This window comes from Carassius carassius, chromosome 37 (genome assembly GCF_963082965.1).
Source record: "Carassius carassius chromosome 37, fCarCar2.1, whole genome shotgun sequence".
Lineage (NCBI taxonomy): Eukaryota > Metazoa > Chordata > Actinopteri > Cypriniformes > Cyprinidae > Carassius > Carassius carassius.
The window spans coordinates 16,536,145-16,558,168 of NC_081791.1; the positions used below are offsets into that span (position 1 = coordinate 16,536,145).

A 22,024-nucleotide genomic window follows, 5' to 3' on the forward strand; every position below is an offset into this window, starting at 1 on the left:
TTAGTTACGTTAAGTTACATTAATTTATGTTACGTTACGTTATGTTACGCTACGTTAAATATTATTTCATTTTAAGGAAGTTTCTTACATGACCAAAAAGTTGAACTTTTTTTTTTTAGTGAATTGATCAGTCTTTGCTTTTCACTTGATCTTGGAACATGAATGCAAGCATTTCTAGTTCTTTGTAAAGGATGGATAATCATAGTTTTGATAATCATATTCATATTTCAGCAAGAAAGCAATGCCTTTTATCTTTCAAAAACCATTTATATGTTGTCACCAAGCTTTAGGTGGGTTGAAGTCTGTGTGATTACCTACTTAGCAGAGTGACAATTCTTCTACGGTCATAACTCAGAGTTTTAGTCCAGTCACTGAGCTTTTTTTATGATGTTCAGTCCTTTGCTCCTCTAGTATTACTGTCTAATGCTGTCATTTATACTGCATTTAGACTCTCAGTGGGCATATGAGTCACTTGGCAATCTTTATTTCTCCCAGGTATGTGAAATGGCACTTTGCTGCCCTCTAAAAAGCAACCCTATTATGGCTCTGTAAAGCTGGCACTGCTTTCAGACGCCTCAGACTTTCCACTTCATCAGAGCTGAATTGACAAAGTCAGATGCAAAGAGGAAAAGTAAGTGAGTTTGTATGCATTGCAGGTGCCAAAGACTATGGATTCAGCAGCTGCCTCCGTTATCCACTTCTTTTTGAACTTCTAAGCAGTAATTCTGACCTCAGTGGGGAGACACAGAAAGAGCAGTGCATCTTGGGAAGCATTCCATTAGTCACTGCTTTCATTAGGTTAATGTAATGCTGAAACTGCATTACTTATAATGACCCTTTGATCTGTCAGCGGGTCGAGGGTCTTACTTTGGATTATGTAAATAAAACGGAGGGGATACACTGAAGGAAGAAGAAATACCAAGTAACAATCTCTGACAGTGCAGAAGCCCAGTAAAGAAAAAGCTGTTTTTGCTTGATTGGTTTTCTGTCTTCTGTCCAGTGACTGAAGCTAAAGCCTGTGTTTAATCTCCTTCTTTATTGCCAGTGAGAACACTTAAAGAGATTGCTTCTGAGGTGACCTCTATCAGTCAAATGCTGGTGGACCTCCGGGGCCTGTAGCGCCTCTAGTGGTCTACTGGATAATGACATCGGTGTTACGTGTTACATCATATGTTCACATTATTTTCTTTCCCTATTGCAGTGCAGAAGATCCACCATTCTGAAATGGGACAGAAGATTTGGATTTCCCAATTAATGCCACTTTATGATGAGTAAAGGTGGCTTAACCCCATTAAGCTGAATGTCATTTTACACTGTTTTCTTTAGCAGAAAATAAATAAGGTGCAGACTCCATTAATTTTCATTGAACTACAAGACAAGGCAAAATGATAAAGATTGATTGCAACCTTTTCGAGGGGCTGCTGCTATCTATAGGCAGATGAGAGAGAGTCAGGAGGAGACCTTGGCTCTAATCAGGTCTGATGAATAGCGACGCCATTTAATCATGCTTACCTGACCTTATGCTTATGTATGCTTGGGATCTGCTGGAGATTTAGTTTTTTTTATTAAAGTAATATAAACAATTTTCAACTTTGATGGGGGTTTTCAGCATGGCTTAAAATAATGCAGTCTAGCATTCTAGAAGAATGATATCAAAAGTTGGGTTGAAATCTTTGATTTTTAATTATATGCAATTTTTGTTGTAATCAAAGCATTATATGACAGTAAAAGCTGTAGTAATGACATTATTAAATTATCTCTATTTTTTCGCTTTTGTGTTTGTAATAAAAGGAAGAATCCTGAAACCAGTATAATGACACGTTTAGAAAACCTAAGTGGCAAATAAAAAAATGCATTAAAGTTAGTTCACCAAAAATGAAAATAGTTTACCAAAGATAAAAATTCTGTCATTAATTACTCAACCTCAAGTAGTTCCAAACCCGTAAGACATTCGTTCATCTATAGAACACAAATTAAGATATTTTTGATCGTACTCTCGGTTTTCTTTGTGCACAGGAAGTATTCTAGTAGCTTCATAAAATTACGGTTGAACCACTGATGTCACATGGACTAATTTAGCGATGTCCTTACTTCTTTTCTGGGTCTTGAACGTGTCAGTTTCTTTGCTGTCTATGCAGGGTCAGAAAGCTCTCAGATTTTATCAAAAATATCTTAATTTGTGTTCAGAAGATGAACAAAGGTTTTACAAGTTTGGAAAACATGAGGGTGAGTAATTAATGACAGAATTTTTATTTTTGGGTGAACTATCTCTTTAAATGATTGAATTTCCTAACATTTTACATAATCAAAGTGTCTGCTAAAAACATAATAGGATATAAATATTTATTATACCACCTAGCTATAATATTGTACATTTAGCAGACACTTTTGTTATCTAACACGAACTTGAACAGTGCAAATCAAGCCAGAAATTCTTCCACAGGTGAAAGTTTTATTGCTCCAGATGTGTTGCTAAACAGAAATGTGGCATAACTAACCATTTCCAACCTGTTCCTACGTGCAATGAGAGCTACGTTAACACCCCAAAAGCTCAATTTAGTTTTGATCCCCAATAAGCCAGTCATCCTCAGGCTGTTGTGTGTGTGGCTGCATTTGTATCTCACCTGGGGTCGTGCTGATTCATGCTAATGCTAAGTCATGCCCCCGCGGCTGCTAGGACACTGAACGGAGCTGACAAATTTATGTGCCATTTGATTGGGAAGATTAAAAGCAGTTTGCTGTAATAGCAGGGGTTTTAGTGCCATTAAATTAGTCTATTTGGTTGGAGGCATGGAGCTGCTCTCTCACAAGTGGTTTCACCCTTGTTAGCGCAGTGCATGAAAAATGATTAGAGTAATAAAATCCTGCCAGGAGGTGGGGGTCCAGGAAGAATGCAGTTTCATTGTGGGCACCTTCATTTGAGAAGTGTTAATGCTAGCGTAGCTTAATGAAAACATGGCATGCAGAAAAAAGGGACATTTTGTTTAAATTGTTCAGCTTTAATTCCTCTAACTTATGGATGTTTTTGTAGGTTTGTCAGCTAGTGCAGCATGCCAGTGAGAGAGTTAGCAGCCTTTTTTATTTCTTTCTTTTACCTTTGAGTCTTAAAATTGTTGGTGCATACCAGTGTGTAATGAGATTTGTGAGTCTGTGGGAGAGCACGTCTTCCCAGAATGCTCTCTGGCCTTTAACCTATACCTCTCATTTGACTCTGCCTCATTACCATAGAACGGAACCTTTCAAACGTTAAAATGTTCCCAATATGATGTTCTACTAGTGAGAACTAAAATATTATGGTAACTGTATATTTTCATGTATAAAGGCCCATTCATTTATAACTTAGTGTTTATGTATATATATATTTGGAAGTTTAAACTTTATCATATATTTGTTTCTATGTATTTTATATGTAACAACATAATATAACACAATATAATAAAATTGTTATATGACATGATATAATATAATATAATACCTATAATTATTTATGTAATGCAAATAGTGTATGGAAATAATTCTATAATGATGTACTGTATATAATGTAAATAATAATTACAATAATATAGTTAATGAACACAATAATTTTGATAGCCCTGAAAAAAAGGTCTAAAATATGGTATATATGTCCACGTTTAAAGACCTATTTATAACTTAGTGTTCATAATTTTTTGTTATTTTTAACTTTATCTTATATTTGTTTCTATATGTTTTTATTATATGTATGTTTTATTATATTATTTTATTTTATATCAAATTATATTGCCCAATGTAGGTCACAAAAAGTTAATTTATTTTATGTAATAGTTTAAGTATATATTGTATTTCTACTGTGCTAATGCCAAAGCAAATTGTGAAATTAATTTGAAAGCATAGCTTTTTTATTTTTTAACAGATCAAATCTGTTAAATACCTTAAGTCAACACAATAACTTTGACAGCCCTGAAAAAAGATAGATAGATAGACAGATGGATGGATGGATGGATAGCACAGTTTTTGTGCTAATGGTAATGGAGTGAATGAGAAGGATCCTGGGAAATGTGTAAGCTGTCTGTTTTAGCTGACTTTCCCACTTCCCACTATAAAGAGAACAGACTCTCTCTGGGTTGTCTGTGTGTTGTATATCTTTCATCACTCACAGAGGGCCAGGCTGTAGGAATCGGCCCCATAAAGCTGCTGATAACCCCACTGTCTCTCTGCTCCCAGGCATGATGTGCTGTAATGTGGGGAGTTTTTCACTGGAGATCTTTCAGATGCTCCATGTCATGACCACTGTTTGAATCTGTGTTTCTAACTCAAAGTAAGTCACCCCTGGTCTTCAGATGCTCCATGTCATGACCACTGTTTGAATCTGTGTGTCTAACTCAAAGTAAGTCACCCCTGGTCCTTGCTCTAGCTGCTTTTAATGAGCCGAGTGTCCCACGCCCATTTATAGCCTAGAGTAAATTGAATTTGTGTTGTAGCCTCACCGAATCGATCACTTTAATTTATATGTTGACAGTGAGTGGGCAACTTGTCACGAAGTTATAATTTGTGCCCAAATTCACTGATTTATGAGGATATGAAACCTCTCACTTATTTAAACTGATTAAAGGCCAAGATTTTCTCTTCATGGCGCCTTGAAGACACCCATGATGGATTATTTAATCCGACCACTCACACTAAATGAAACAAGACAGTCCTAAAATGATTGGGAATTAGAGCTGTATAGCGTGAAATTACAGTATTGTGAGAGAACGTGCTTTGAGTGAAACAGGTCCTTTTGCATTTCCATCCATATCATATAGTTATACCCCCTGTTGGCTGTGAATGCAAATGAAGATGGACTTTAGAAGCAATATGCAATGTTTTCAAGAGATTCATAGAGTAGAGACACATGAATTATCTTTCTGTCTGTCTGTTATTTTTCTAAATGTAATATTTGGGTCTTATATTGTCATATGTATCATTTATTCTTCTATCCATCTGCCTGTCTGTCTGTGTTGTCTGTGTCTCTGTTTCTGTCTGTCAGTCTTATTTTATTTTTCTAAGAGTTTTTATATTCATCATTTATATTATCGTTTTGTCTATCTATCTGGTTATGTTTCAATTTATTATTCTAAATGTAATATTTGTTTTTTTTTAATTGTCATTAATGTTATCTAGCAATCAATCAATCAATCAATCTATCTATCTATCTATCTATCTATCTATCTATCTATCTATCTATCTATCTATCTATCTATCTATCTATCTATCTATCTATCTATCTATCTGTCTGTCTGTCTGTCTGTCTGTCTGTCTGTCTGTCTGTCTGTCTGTCTATCCGCCTATCTATCAGTTTGTCCTACTGTCTATCAGTCTATCTATGTGTCTGTCTGTCCATCTATCTAAAGCCCCTTTCACACTGCACGTCCGACCCGGCAAATTGCCGGAACATTGCCGGGTCGCCTTCTGTGTGAAAGCAAACACGTCCCGGGATTGATTCTGGCATTGAACCCGGGTCGGGGACCTAGTAACATTGCCGGGTTCAACCCGGGACGAGCGCTGTGTGAACGAAAGCCAGATCTAATGCCGTGTCGAAGTGATGACACACGTTATCGCGTGACTCTTTTACCAGCTGTTTTGAAAAAAGATCAACGTTCGCGACAAAAAATATGTGCAAACTGTTTGTTCCTCACTTTCCGCGCTGAAGCCGAGATTGTTTTCGACTCGTACATTACACGTCACTCCCTGATGTCAAGTGTCCTTACAGGATCTTTACGAGTTATGTGTGAAAGCACGCACATGTCCCGGGTAATCACTGGCAGTGTGAAAAGGCAAAATCTAGCGACCCGGGAATAATTGCCGGAACACTTTGTATTTGCCGGAATCGCAGTGTGAAAGGGGCTTATGTGTCTGTCTATCTAGCTATCTATCTCTCTGTCTGTCTATCCATCTATCCATGTGTCTGTCTGTCTATCCACCTATCTATCAGTTTGTCCTACTGTCTATCAGTCTATCTATTTGTCTGTCTGTCTGTCTATCCAGCTATCTGTCTGTCTGTCTATCTGCCTATCTGTCTGTCTGTCCATCTATGCAGCAATCTTTCTGTCCATCTATCCATCTATCTATCTGTCTGTCTGCCCGCCTGTCTATCCAGCTATCTTTCTATCTGCCTAGCTATCTGTCTATCCCTCTGTATATCCACCTATCTATCTCTGTCTATCTATAATTATCTATATAATCTCTGTCTATCTATATAATATAATTCTGTCCATCTGTCTGTCTGTCCACCTGTCAAACCGCTTGATCTATTAGTCATATTTGTATAGCTCTAGTCTGATGTAGTTTTAGTGTGAGCAGTATGTGTTTTAAAAGGCTGTGGCTTGTTCTAGATGTACCCATATCATGTTACCTGCTTATTCTCAAGGCCTGTTTGAGTTTAAGAGGATTTAATGGGATAAATTAAGTAGACTTTAACTAAATGAAGTAGAAATTTTTGCCAAGTCCTAGCCCACTTGAACAATGCTGAATGGATAATAGTTAATAATCCACATGACTCCACGTCTCCGCTTAACTCAGTTATGTGATGTCAAGCCAAAAAATGAGCTGATTTAAATAAAGAGGAAAGTCTGAAAAGTCTTACTTCCAAAGGAAATCTAATGTAGAGGGCACTTAATGTAGAATAGTCTTAGAAGTTCTCTCACATGCAAATAAGGGTCCATGACCTTTTAGCTCTGGAGTTAAGTAATGTCAAGGCTACTGCAGGCAGAGAAGGGTCTGAAATGCACAGATAGCACAAGTAGCATATGAGAGTTAGCAGTGTCAGGAAAGGGTAATTGATCCATGGTCTGTATAAATTACAGAGCTGTGTTCTCTTGTGACAGTGAGCTAATGATGTTGCTTTTGGTTCTTTCTGAAGTGAAACTTTAAGACCCCACTTGAAAAGGATTAAAACAGGAAGTCTGGTTTTGGGACTTACCAAAGATGCAGTCTTATATTGTCATGATTTGCTATTTACTAGCTGCTAGTTGGTTTAGGTGTTAGAAGGAGAGACAGGCTCCATCTGAAATCGCATACTGTCTAATAGGTACTACATTTGATTTAAAATAAAATTTAGATATTTAGATATTTACAAATTAGATGTTCTGGAGAACATTTACAAGAAAGCATTTACCTAGAGAGCATTATTACACAAATCTTTGTAGTGCAGGATAATATCATCAATATGTTTTGCTCTTTTAAGAAGAACACTGCAAATTTGAAATGTATACACTATAAAGACTAACTTTTAGAAATACACTTGCATGTACTTTAGAAGACCTCAAAATATTCAGAGATATCCAGTTATTTCTTACTGTGGCTTTGCCAATGTAAAAACATGGATGCAGTTGATGTTACCAGAACATGGTTTTAGATTCCTCTGCCTTCTCCCTGTCTATCCATGCACTTGTGTCCCTGGCAGACCTCAGTGTTTGGGGGTCTGTTCAGGGGAAACTGGAGTTGTACTGCTCTTCGGTGATACAAGTGCCCCCCTGCAAGTTCAATAAGCTCTTTGTTTTCTGAATTAATGCTGCAGTGGAGTTCAAGTGCCCTCTCTACTGTGACTCCTAAGCAACTTTTAGAATCTTTCACTTTTATTGTGACCTAACCCACTGAGCCCAGAATATTTATCACAGACTAATTTTGATAGATGTGGGTTTGTGTTCAAATATGGCTTTTATGCAAAATAGCCCAAAGAAGTTCATACTGTTACGATCAGAGACCCAGTGAAACGCAGGAGACGAGAGATCCAAACGCAGTGTGGGTTTATTAGGGTAATCCAACATGCAACATGAGGTCAAAACCAAAAATCCATCCAAACAAACAAACAAATAAATAAACAGGAATAGAAACAGGAATAGGAACAGGAACTCGGAAGACGAGGAACTCAGAAGGCGAGGAAACTGGGTGACGGAAAGAAAGGACTCCATGCAGACAAACAGAAAAGGACTGGTTAATATAGGGAGGATAATGATTAACAAGTGAAGACACCTTGAGTGCAATTAACAGGAGTGCAATTACTGTGATGAAGGGACAAGGCTTTGTGGGAATTGTAGTGCCTACGGTGAGGTGCCTATGGGGAAGTGAGACCACTAGTGGAAACTCAGGGAAACAGAGACCAGACAGTGTGACACATACAGAATTCATTACAGTTTACCAATCAGTATTTAAAAATAAAATAATAATGTAAAATTTGGTAAATTGGTAAAATTTTCTTTATTTAATTTACACCATTTCTTTCTGAATATTTCTCCAGATCTCTAGTGTTCCTTCTTTTGGTCTAGTTTAAAAGCTCCTGGTCCCCAAAAGAAGTATACAGATACAATAATGTTCTTCCATGATTATGCACACCGTGTCTGCAATCTGTGACGAAAGCAGCATGCAGTGTGGAACAACGCACCCCACCTTCCTGTCGGATGGGAAGCCCCCTGCTGTGAACATATTGAAAGCTCATGTACTGTACTTATAAAGATGCCGGATTACAGAAGTTATAATAGCCGAGATGCTCATAAATGAGTCATTGTTTTCTTCTCCATCATTTCCTATCAGCTCAGACTCAAGCTTACCGCTGTCTGGGAGCCTAGTGAGTCATGAACAAGACACATCATTAGCTTTTTTTTCTTGCATTTTTGACAAACATCCTGGTCTGTCTTACACATATAATAGATTTTGTTTAGCTGAGACCTGATATGAAACATTGATATGAATGCAACTGTCACAGGTGTAGGTTTAAGTGAAGTTTTAGTGTGTCAGAACTTGTTAAAGGCTTTTCCTATGGCAAGTTCAGTAATGGCCTATTGTGGAGTGGCGGTGTGCTATATTTTGCGTAGGTAAATTTATTCTCGCACACATGCTCATGCTTTATAGATGAGACCTGGTTTGCAGTTGGTGTCAGTTACCCACAATCTGCATCACAGTGGAGGTTGATATAGCGACAGCGTGAGCACATGGAACAAGTATTTGTGCCTGTGTGTCAGCCAGGTGCTTCACTCACCTAATGGTGTGATTTTAAGCCACTGGGAATGTGATGATTTAGCTACTCTTTTGTCTGGAAGAGCAGCGATGATTTTTTATCTTAAGATAAAAGATTTGGTTGAATCTCACAAAGAAAACCAGGTCGCATTTTATCCCCAAATCAAAAATGAGTGAATCATTTGTATGTATGTGTTTGTTTGTTGTGATTTTTGAAAAAAAATATTTTTATTATTTAATTTTATTTCATGAAAATTAAGCACAAATTGTCCCAAAAATTTTCCTTTCAGTAATGCGTAAATATTCCACTCTTGACACAAGGATTTTTTTTTATTACTGTTATTATTGTATTTACATTTGTGCATTTGGCAGGAGCTTTTATCCAAAAGGACTTACAATGCATTCAAATATGACATTATGTGTATGAATTATGATATGTAATTCAGGGTAAATAAATGGAATATAATACTTTGAATGTTTTTCTTTTTATAAATTGTATATTTAAACTAGTTTTAAAAATATAAAATAAAAATATTGTTTTATTAATAACATATCCTTTTTTTGCATTGCTGTATTTTCTTCACATTTTGACAGTCCTTAAAATGCATATAAAATGTTTTCCTGTTATTCCAAATTATTTGATACAACATTTTGTATTTATTTATTTTTATTTTGTAGTGACCTTGATATAGCTTTAATGGGATTATTTTTATTTTTTCATTTACATTAGTTACTGATTTATTATTAGTTTTCTTGCATTTCTGATTTTAATCCTAGAGTTTATTAAATATTATCTGGTCAAAGGCAGTAGGTAATCTGCAGATGGGAAATTTAACAGCTCAGCTTCATCAGATATTGCCTCTCTAACTTGAGCTTATATGTCCCACTTCATTCTGTCCCATGTTCATGCATCCCAGTCTTCCCAGTGTTTGCCACTAACCAATGCTAAACAGTGTTTTTTTTTTATCTTTCTCCCTTTTTGCCTCGTGAAGATCATAGAATGATCAATGCAGGTAAGCATAGCTTTTACTAACTTCTTGAATGCTTAATCTCTGGCTTGCTTAGATGTTTTACTCTTAAATCCCCTTTTTGCTGCTCTGCAGAGCCTGAAACGTATCTATCGCTCTATCGGTGGGATTGCTTTATAAACTTCCTCTCTTAGTGGGGCGAACAGCCAAAGATGTATTTTTAACTTGTTTTTGCATTCTATGATGATTTGTAATCATTTCGTGCACCCGGCATTGTTGTCGCCCGTATTAAGCGAATGGCGTAATCCACCGCAGTCCTGTCTGAGGGAAAAGGCCAGGATAGAGAACCTCTTTGAGTAGGTGGCTTGTGAGGAATCTGAAAGCCTGTTAAGAATGAGCAGGGCCTCTTTTTTTCAAAAATTTGCTGATAGCTGTGCCAGGCTCTAATTGAAAATGGCGGTAATGAGTGTGTGAAAGATCAATGTGGTCTCCGCGCACACAATCTGCAGCCAAACCCCTGGAGTGTGGTTAAAAGATGGAAGGCCCTTCTCCGTTCACCCTGTGCACTAATAGTCCCCACTTTAGTAAACGGAAACAGGGGAATTTTTCTCTCCCAGGAGACTGAATGAGAAGAATCAATGAGTGTGTACCATGTCCGAAAGTCAGCACGATGAGAGGAAATAGAGACGGATAAAGGGATAAAAAAAGAAGCCAGTGTTGAAAATGAATGGACTCCTGTTCTAAAAGAGAGACTTTATTCAATGAAACACAATAGACCCTCCATAGGTTCTTGCACTTTTTCTATTTAGATGTTTGTGTGGCTATAGACAAACTACATCTGAAACAATGTGGGACAGGTATTTTTATGTATTTTTTTCAGATTTAAAAAAGTTGATTTTATCAAATAAGTTTTACAATTATATTTCTATTTGTCAGATTTAAATCAACTTACAAATGAGGAATGCTACAACAAATATGATTCATGATGCATATATATAGGTGATCAGTATGGAAGCCCAGGTTTCTTTGACAGTGACCTTCAGCACACTGGACTTCAGGCAACTTGGCCTATGAGCTTCTCCATCCTTCCTCAAGACTCTAGGACCTCAGTTTCCAAATGAAATACAAAACTAGCTCTCATCTGGAAAGAGGACTTTGAACCACTGGGTAATGCTGCGTTCACACCAAATGCGAATAGAGCATCAAATTCGCGTCTACCGCGTCTAGTTTGCCGCTTGAACATTTTGAATGCATTCGCACGTCTAGAGCGAAACAGACACGTGTAGAAAGCAAGAGTTTGAAGCGAAGTTGATGTGCGTCCGAGGCGAAATCCGCTTCTTGTGGGAGGGGCAAGTGCTAGGTGGTTGCCTGTTTGCAAGATGGCTGATGTTGATCGAGCATTCGAGGCTTTTCCACTTTTTCCTGCACACGTTCTCTGAATAAACACATTATATTGTGTATAGTGAAAAGTAGCTGTATATTAGGGGGAAAATAGTTGTAAAAAAAAAAGCGGGAAGAGCACGGTTCAATAAACATGCACGTGACTCAAAAGTTAAATGTGTATTAACAACACACTCTTCCAAGCGAGGTTCTTTTTATTTCTGTCTCTATAGAAATATAAACTTGTGTCATATAGCTCCAGGTGACTGCTCACTGACAACATCAGTCGTTCCTCCATGTTGAATGAGTGACTCCTAAGCAGGCTCCTGATTGGTTAAGGCGGCGCAAATGGACGCCAAAGTTCAAAATTTTCAACTCGGGCGTCAGACGCGAATTCGTAAAAAGCACCATTCGCGCATAATGCGCGTATCATGCCAGACGCTAAATTCGCGTCAACTGGTTCAGGAAATTCCTTGACACATCTGTGTGTGGTGGCTCTTAATGCCTTGACCCCAGCCTCAGTCCATTCCTTGTGAAGTTCACTCAAATTCTTAAATAGATTTTGCTTGACAATCCGCATAAGGCTATGGTTCTCTCAGTTCATCACAATCAAAAAGAACCAGTCTTAAACTACTTCAGTCTGTGTGCATTGAATTTATTTAATACACGTGTTTCACAATTTGAGTTGAATTACTGAAATTAACTATTCCACAACATTCTAATTTATTGAGATGCACCTGTATTATTATGTTTTTTTTTAAATGTAGTAGATTGAAGTAGCAAATTAGAATAACTAAAATTAATGCATGTATTTTGATACAAAGGTCTTCTTAAAAATGTTCAAAATTGTTTAAGATAATTAAAGCAACAGTTTTTAAATAACGAAAGAATAATAGTATGGTATTTGGGGTCTAAAGCGCCCCTGCTGTTTGGGCTAAAAGGCACAGTCATTAACATGATAATTAATAGATGGCTGATATAGATTTTCCATTTGTTGACGTAACATGGTTAGATTCAGATGGTAAATATCATATATTATGTTGGGTGTCCATGTTAGAGATAATCACCATGTTTAGAATGAAACCATCCTATTTAAAAACATGATATTAATCATATCATATCATTCAGAATCTTTACTTATTAAAATGATTTTGTTTCTGTATTTTAAAATATATTTTTTATATTAACATATTTTAGTGACAGTATATTTATTGAACAAAAATTAATTATTTTATTTTTCAAAATAAGCAGAAAACAGTACAAACTTAGCTAAAGTAATTGTTCTGAACGAATATTAACTAAAACAAAAACATCAACAAAAAAACATTATTTTAGCTGAAGAATTTGTATCAATACTGTGTGCCCTTTACCCCATGTTGGTGAGCCTATTACCCTGTGTGGGGGGTAAAATGACCCCTTGCCACCTCATAAATTTATAAGATTTTTAAAAAAAATAAAGAACTTGAATATTTTGTTTTCACACAAAATCTGTTGCTCCATTACCGATCGATTCAAGCATGTATATTATTCCTGCAATTATAAATTTTAGGCACAGTGATTAGCCACGTTTTTCTTAAGGTGTGCCTTTAGCCCTTTTGTACCTTACAAACATACACAAACACACACACACACATATATGTATATATAAAACAGAAAATATACTGGTTGTAACGATAAAAACCTTCATATTCATCCGGAAGAAGGAGGCGGGAACCGGCGGACAATCAAATTACATTTTAATAATACAAAATAAACACAAAACAGCGCACCAGCCCCTCACGGGTGACTGGTGCGCTCAAATAAAAACCAAAACACAACTAAAAGCCCAGGCCTGGTCCTCTCTCGTCCTTCACTGTCGTCGCTCCAGTTTTATATCCTTCCATCTCCTACGTGGGACTCGAGACCGGCAGTGGGTCGCAGGTGTCACTGATTTCCCAATCATTGCCGGCCTCCCTCCTTGTTCCCACGTCCCTCGGCCCCGCCCCACTCGCCACACTGGTCATTTATTACCGGGAGATTCATAGTTTTTCTACTGATTCATTTTGCAGATTAATTTTGCTTCAGTAGCAAAAAGTTTATAAAAGGGTTTGTTCCCCTTTATTCTAAATGTATTTTTAATGTCATAAACAGATAATCTATATATCAAATTCAGATGGGTGTTTAAATTCACTTAGTTCACTCAAGCTCAACAAATGAAATGCTGTTTTGTTTTAAAAAAAACATTTAAATTCAAACAAACAACAAACATTTAATTCATTTTCATTTATTTTCTAAGAACAAAGACATTTTTTACAGCACAGAGAAATAATTTTTTATTTATTCATTTTAAGAAATTAGCACAGTGCTATGGAAGAATTTTTCTCTAGGCATTTTGTCGAGAGAGATCATCTGTTAGGATTGAATTGCTCATTCCACCATTTAGCTGCACTGAATGAAGAGGTTTGGGAAAGTGATTTTTGTGTCCGTCTCAATGATAAATAGACTCCTGCGCACCCCTGAGCTGACTTTGTGAACTCTCTGAGGTACCTGCACTTTGTGAACCTCTGAATTTATCTGTAAATACTCTGCTCTCACCCTGCTATCTTAATAAAGTCAGCAGTGTCCAGTCACAGAGTCTTCAGTTTCATTTGGCTTTGTAGGTTTGGTTTAGGGTGACTGAGTCTGTGTGTACGTGTGTGGTGCCCTGTATGGCAGCAGCTGTTGCCTGGAGAGCTCATTAACTGCAGAGATGTGACTTCTCTCTTCCCTCCATTACAGATATGCAAACACACACACACACACACACACACCTCAACCACAGGCAAGCTAGTGAATTACTGTTAGTTCTACAGAACAACAGCCTGACTTCTCATCAGTATCTGCTAGTAGCTCTTTTGTTTACTGGCTGTGATTGCTGCTCCACACATCCCATAATCCTAGAGGAGATAAAGAGACACGGTTATTAAGTTTTTACTTTGAACACAACTAAGTTTTCATTGTTCTTCAGCAGCAGACAGGCTGTCATTTAGCCATCATTGACAGAACATGCTGTTCCTCTTAGAATGGAGGTTAAAGCTTTCTGAAACGCTTGATATTTTTACAAATAAATTTGTATGTTTTTTTTAGTTGTTGTTAACTATTAAATAGTTGTTTATAATAGTTGTTTATTGCTTAATAATACATAGCTATTTTCACATCTCTGTGATCTTCTTATGATTAATGTAATCATTTTACATTAGTTGGGGATTTTGTTTTTGTTTTATGTATACATCCTGAATTTTAAATTATGATTATTATTATTATTACTAAAATACTAGACATTTTATTTTATACTACAACATTATTGTTGCATTAGTAATTTTTTTTAGTGATGTTTCATTTTTATAATTTAAATGATAAATTTAAAATATTGTTTTTCATAATAGTAATTATACTAGGCTACTACTTATTATTATTACTATTATTATCTTTAAAATTATTTAAAGGGATACTCCTCCCCAAAATGAAAATTTTGTCATTGATCAATTACCCCCATGTCGTTCCAAACCCGTAAAAGATATGTTCATCTTCAAATCACATTTTAATATATTTTGGATGAAAATCGGAAGGCTTGTGACTGTACAATTCACTGCCAAGTAAAATACAAGTCCAAAAAAGTATAAAGGACATCATCAGAATGGGACAGTAACAAGCCTCCCGGTTTTCATCCAAAATATCTTAAATTGTGTTCCGAAAGACAACATGGGGGTAATTTATTAATGACAAAAAAATATATATATATATTTTGGGGTGGAGTATACCTTTAAAAACTAACAAATCAATACATTTATTTATATATTACTTTTGCAAGAGAAAATAAATGAATATTTAATCATATTGAATTGAACATTTATTTTAGTTGCTGTTTTATAGAGATACATTGTTGGAGTGATTTTACTAGTTGTCAGGATTATAAAGTTTCACTTTTTCCCCCATTGACCATGTTAAAATCACTGTAGCACAAGAAAGTGGCTTTTCCTTTATCCTACCAAGCTTACTGTACAAAAGCTCACAGTAGTGAGTGGCTGATGGTGCCTGTAACTCCAGCAGCTCTTGAGGTTCAATGAGGCAATTTGTTACCCAGTTCTCTCTGAGGTGTTAAAAACCCTGCCCCATTTCTTTTGTCCACATGGCAGGGCCACATATAAACACCATCGAATAAACACTCCACCAAAGGTCAGTGTGGGCCTTCAGTGACTTTTGTCCCATTAGCTAGATCCTCCTCTGTTTCTTTCCTTTTTTTCCCACTGGTTGATGCTTGATGGTTTTTCTGATAGATTATGACCCCCCCCCTCTTAATTTTTATGTCTCACACTGAACCTCACCTAGCCTTTTGTTGCAGCCAAATGAGAAATCAGTTTTTTCCAAACTCACAAATTTACTGACGGACAGGTCCCTTTGTACAACCCGAATTCCGGAAAAGTTGGGACGTTTTTTAAATTTTAATAAAATGAAAACTAAAGGAATTTCAAATCACATGAGCCAATATTTTATTCACAATAGAACATAGATAACGTAGCAAATGTTTAAACTGAGAAATTTTACACTTTTATCCACTTAATTAGCTCATTTAAAATTTAATGCCTGCTACAGGTCTCAAAAAAGTTGGCATGGGGGCAACAAATGGCTAAAAAAGCAAGCAGTTTTGAAAAGATTCAGCTGGGAGAACATCTAGTGATTAATTAAGTTAATTGATATCAGGTCTGTAACATGATTAGCTATAAAAGCTTTGTCTTAGAGAAGCAGAGTCTCTCAGAATGGGTCTCTCAAGATGGGCAGAGGCTCTCCAATCTGTGAAAGACTGCGTAAAAAATTGTGGAAAACTTTAAAAAAATGTTCCTCAACGTCAAATTGCAAAGGCTTTGCAAATCTCATCATCTACAGTGCATAACATCATCAAAAGATTCAGAGAAACTGGAGAAATCTCTGTGCGTAAGGGACAAGGCCGGAGACCTTTATTGGATGCCCGTGGTCTTCGGGCTCTCAGACGACACTGCATCACTCATCGGCATGATTGTGTCAATGACATTACTAAATGGGCCCAGGAATACTTTCAGAAACCACTGTCGGTAAACACAATCCGCCGTGCCATCAGCAGATGCCAACTAAAGCTCTATCATGCAAAAAGGAAGCCATATGTGAACATGGTCCAGAAGCGCCGTCGTGTCCTGTGGGCCAAGGCTCATTTAAAATGGACTATTTCAAAGTGGAATAGTATTTTATGGTCAGACGAGTCCAAATTTGACATTCTTGTTGGAAATCACGTACGCCGTGTCCTCCGGGCTAAAGAGGAGGGAGACCTTCCAGCATGTTATCAGCGTTCAGTTCAAAAGCCAGCATCTCTGATGGTATGGGGGTGCATAAGTGCATATGGTATGGGCAGCTTGCATGTTTTGGAAGGCTCTGTGAATGCTGAAAGGTATATAAAGGTTTTAGAGCAACATATGCTTCCCTCCAAACAACGTCTATTTCAGGGAAGGCCTTGTTTATTTCAGCAGGACAATGCAAAACCACATACTGCAGCTATAACAACAGCATGGCTTCGTCGTAGAAGAGTCTGGGTGCTAACCTGGCCTGCCTGCAGTCCAGATCTTTCACCTATAGAGAACATTTGGCGCATCATTAAACGAAAAATACGTCAAAGACGACCACGAACTCTTCAGCAGCTGGAAATCTATATAAGGCAAGAATGGGACCAAATTCCAACAGCAAAACTCCAGCAACTCATAGCCTCAATGCCCAGACGTCTTCAAACTGTTTTGAAAAGAAAAGGAGATACTACACCATGGTAAACATGCCCCGTCCCAACTATTTTGAGACCTGTAGCAGAAATCAAAATTGAAATGAGCTCATTTTGTGCATAAAATTGTAAACTTTCTCAGTTTAAACATTTGCTATGTTATCTATGTTATATTGTGAATAAAATATTGGCTCATGTGATTTGAAAGTCTTTTAGTTTTAATTTTATTCAAGGTGCGACTTAGTTATCAAAATTAATTTAACATGAACCGAGAGAAATGAACCAAGAGAATACACTGAATCTCACTAAACAAACGGGATTGTTCAGGAGTTCCTGCTGAATGCAGATTTAGGTAATTATCATGTTATATGTGAGTTATTTTTTCTTATTGGAAATGGTTTAAAGGATTAGGTTTGTTTCAAAACCAGCAAGCTTGCAAGATCTTTACTTTTTCCTCCCAAGTTGTAACACAACAGAAACATGCCACAACTCAACAAACTGAGCACAACACAATATAAACAAGCAACAGTACAAAACAAGCCGCAGCACAACGTAAGCCACAATGCAATGAAATTAGCACAACACAATGTAAACAAGCCACAGTCAAGTCAAGTCAAGTCACCTTTATTTATATAGCGCTTTAAACAAAATTCATTGCGTCAAAGCAACTGAACAACATTCGTTAGGAAAACAGTGTGTCAATAATGCAAAATGATAGTTAAAGACAGTTCATCATTGAATTCAGTGATGTCATCTCTGTTCAGTTAAATAGTGTCTGTGCATTTATTTGCAATCAAGTCAACGATATCGCTGTAGATGAAGTGACCCCAACTAAGCAAGCCAGAGGCGACAGCAGCAAGGAACCGAAACTCCATCGGTGAAAGAAATTTTATTCAAATTTAAAAAACGTCCCAACTTTTCCGGAATTCGGGTTGTAGTAGTCCCCAATGTTTTTCCACCCCTCATTCATTACTGAGCAGCCATTCAGTCATTTCTGAGAAGCTCCATTAAAAATGCATGCAAAGGAAAATTGCATGTTTTGTTCGCAGGGCCTGCGTTGATCAAATGCGTTCCTTAGGTAGGAGAGGAAGTCATGTACAGAACAATGTCAGATTCAAACGTAGGAGATTTATATGTAAATTGAAAATTTGCTTTCTTTCAGCAGCTGTGTACAGTTTTCCTTCTAATCACTTCTTTAGGTATCTTCAAATAACAGAGACTTTGTGAAGTCTAACATTTCTAATTGTCACAGCTTCACCCATGTATCTGGACACATTTCTGGAAAGTTGTCTTATGGCACTGTTCCACTGTGTGGTACGGTACGGTAATTTCGGTGGAAACGCGGCATATGAAGAACATTAAATCTGCCTGGAAAGAAGAACTTGCAGTTGAAATTCTAAGTGACATTTGGGAAAAAAAGTCTTGAACTGGTCCAGAGATGTTCCATTAATGCAATACATTGTCTCATTCAGTTTAAAGTGTTTCATAGGCTTCATTATTTTAAGTGTAAATTAAATAAAACATTTCCAGAAGTATCTCCATTGTGTGACAAATGTCAATTTTTAGATTCAAGCCTATCTCATTATGTCTTGTGTCCCAAATTACAGAGTTCTGGAACAAAATATTCCAAGTTTTATATGTATGTACCGTATTTTCCGGACTATAAGTCGCACCTTTTTTCATAGTTTGGCTGGTCCTGCGACTTATAGTCAGGTGCGACTTAGTTATCAAAATTAATTTAACATGAACCGAGAGAAATGAACCAAGAGAATACATTACCGTCTACAGCCACCAGAGGGCGCTCTATGCTGCTCAGTGCTCCTGTAGTCTACCACTGAGCAGCATAGAGTGCCCTCTCGCGGCTGTAGACGGTAATGTATTCTCTTGATTCTTGGTTCTAAACAAATGTGAATTATAGTCCAGTGCGACTTATATATGTTTTTTTCCTCATCATGACGTATTTTTGGACTGATGCAACTTATACTCAGGTGCGACTTATAGTCCGAAAAATACGGTATTTAAAATAGTTTAATTACAATTGATTGTCTGCTAACATTTCTAAATAATTATATTTTTTAATTTACTTTTAAATTTTTTATTTTTTAATTTCTTAAAAATATTTAAAACCAAGAACAATGTCAGATTCATTGTGCTCTTTATCTCACAGTGAAAATGGCAAGAATATGTTTAATGTTATCTAGGGCACCTGGGAGATTGCAATTATGCAGTAGTGAGGAGTGAGTACCGTCGAGCAGTGCTTGGGCTTTGGCACAGCTGGCAGCTAAATGTTTTGATTCATTAGTGGCTCACTGCTGTCTGTCACAATGACTGATGCTGTTTTCACTGATTCACTTGGCACTGAATCTCACTAAACAAACGGGATTGTTCAGGAGTTCCTGCTGAATGCAGATTTAGGTAATTATCATGTTATATGTGAGTTATTTTTTCTTATTGGAAATGGTTTAAAGGATTAGGTTTGTTTCAAAACCAGCAAGCTTGCAAGATCTTTACTTTTTCCTCCCAAGTTGTAACACAACAGAAACATGCCACAACTCAACAAACTGAGCACAACACAATATAAACAAGCAACAGTACAAAACAAGCCGCAGCACAACGTAAGCCAAAATGCAATGAAATTAGCACAACACAATGTAAACAAGCCACAGTCAAGTCAAGTCAAGTCACCTTTATTTATATAGCGCTTTAAACAAAATTCATTGCGTCAAAGCAACTGAACAACATTCGTTAGGAAAACAGTGTGTCAATAATGCAAAATGATAGTTAAAGACAGTTCATCATTGAATTCAGTGATGTCATCTCTGTTCAGTTAAATAGTGTCTGTGCATTTATTTGCAATCAAGTCAACGATATCGCTGTAGATGAAGTGACCCCAACTAAGCAAGCCAGAGGCGACAGCAGCAAGGAACCGAAACTCCATCGGTGAAAGAAATTTTATTCAAATTTAAAAAACGTCCCAACTTTTCCGGAATTCGGGTTGTAGTAGTCCCCAATGTTTTTCCACCCCTCATTCATTACTGAGCAGCCATTCAGTCATTTCTGAGAAGCTCCATTAAAAATGCATGCAAAGGAAAATTGCATGTTTTGTTCGCAGGGCCTGCGTTGATCAAATGCGTTCCTTAGGTAGGAGAGGAAGTCATGTACAGAACAATGTCAGATTCAAACGTAGGAGATTTATATGTAAATTGAAAATTTGCTTTCTTTCAGCAGCTGTGTACAGTTTTCCTTCTAATCACTTCTTTAGGTATCTTCAAATAACAGAGACTTTGTGAAGTCTAACATTTCTAATTGTCACAGCTTCACCCATGTATCTGGACACATTTCTGGAAAGTTGTCTTATGGCACTGTTCCACTGTGTGGTACGGTACGGTAATTTCGGTGGAAACGCGGCATATGAAGAACATTAAATCTGCCTGGAAAGAAGAACTTGCAGTTGAAATTCTAAGTGACATTTGGGAAAAAAAGTCTTGAACTGGTCCAGAGATGTTCCATTAATGCAATACATTGTCTCATTCAGTTTAAAGTGTTTCATAGGCTTCATTATTTTAAGTGTAAATTAAATAAAACATTTCCAGAAGTATCTCCATTGTGTGACAAATGTCAATTTTTAGATTCAAGCCTATCTCATTATGTCTTGTGTCCCAAATTACAGAGTTCTGGAACAAAATATTCCAAGTTTTATATGTATGTACCGTATTTTCCGGACTATAAGTCGCACCTTTTTTCATAGTTTGGCTGGTCCTGCGACTTATAGTCAGGTGCGACTTAGTTATCAAAATTAATTTAACATGAACCGAGAGAAATGAACCAAGAGAATACATTACCGTCTACAGCCACCAGAGGGCGCTCTATGCTGCTCAGTGCTCCTGTAGTCTACCACTGAGCAGCATAGAGTGCCCTCTCGCGGCTGTAGACGGTAATGTATTCTCTTGATTCTTGGTTCTAAACAAATGTGAATTATAGTCCAGTGCGACTTATATATGTTTTTTTCCTCATCATGACGTATTTTTGGACTGATGCAACTTATACTCAGGTGCGACTTATAGTCCGAAAAATACGGTATTTAAAATAGTTTAATTACAATTGATTGTCTGCTAACATTTCTAAATAATTATATTTTTTAATTTACTTTTAAATTTTTTATTTTTTAATTTCTTAAAAATATTTAAAACCAAGAACAATGTCAGATTCATTGTGCTCTTTATCTCACAGTGAAAATGGCAAGAATATGTTTAATGTTATCTAGGGCACCTGGGAGATTGCAATTATGCAGTAGTGAGGAGTGAGTACCGTCGAGCAGTGCTTGGGCTTTGGCACAGCTGGCAGCTAAATGTTTTGATTCATTAGTGGCTCACTGCTGTCTGTCACAATGACTGATGCTGTTTTCACTGATTCACTTGGCACTGAATCTCACTAAACAAACGGGATTGTTCAGGAGTTCCTGCTGAATGCAGATTTAGGTAATTATCATGTTATATGTGAGTTATTTTTTCTTATTGGAAATGGTTTAAAGGATTAGGTTTGTTTCAAAACCAGCAAGCTTGCAAGATCTTTACTTTTTCCTCCCAAGTTGTAACACAACAGAAACATGCCACAACTCAACAAACTGAGCACAACACAATATAAACAAGCAACAGTACAAAACAAGCCGCAGCACAACGTAAGCCACAATGCAATGAAATTAGCACAACACAATGTAAACAAGCCACAGTCAAGTCAAGTCAAGTCACCTTTATTTATATAGCGCTTTAAACAAAATTCATTGCGTCAAAGCAACTGAACAACATTCGTTAGGAAAACAGTGTGTCAATAATGCAAAATGATAGTTAAAGACAGTTCATCATTGAATTCAGTGATGTCATCTCTGTTCAGTTAAATAGTGTCTGTGCATTTATTTGCAATCAAGTCAACGATATCGCTGTAGATG

The 22,024-nt window shown here is 36.9% G+C and overlaps 1 protein-coding gene across 9 annotated transcripts in view; it reads left to right on the forward strand.

Moving 5' to 3' along the window:
- Positions 1-22,024, forward strand: part of agrn (agrin) — a 282,960-nt gene that overhangs the window by 62,791 nt on the left and 198,145 nt on the right. For 7 of the 9 annotated variants that reach the window (XM_059527826.1, XM_059527817.1, XM_059527821.1 and 4 more), the window contains exon 3: positions 9,966-9,986. The exons of the other annotated variants lie outside the window; for them this stretch is intronic. In XM_059527826.1, the coding sequence (XP_059383809.1) occupies positions 9,966-9,986 (21 nt within the window). The remainder of the gene's footprint in view (positions 1-9,965; positions 9,987-22,024) is intronic. 9 annotated transcript variants of the gene reach the window in all.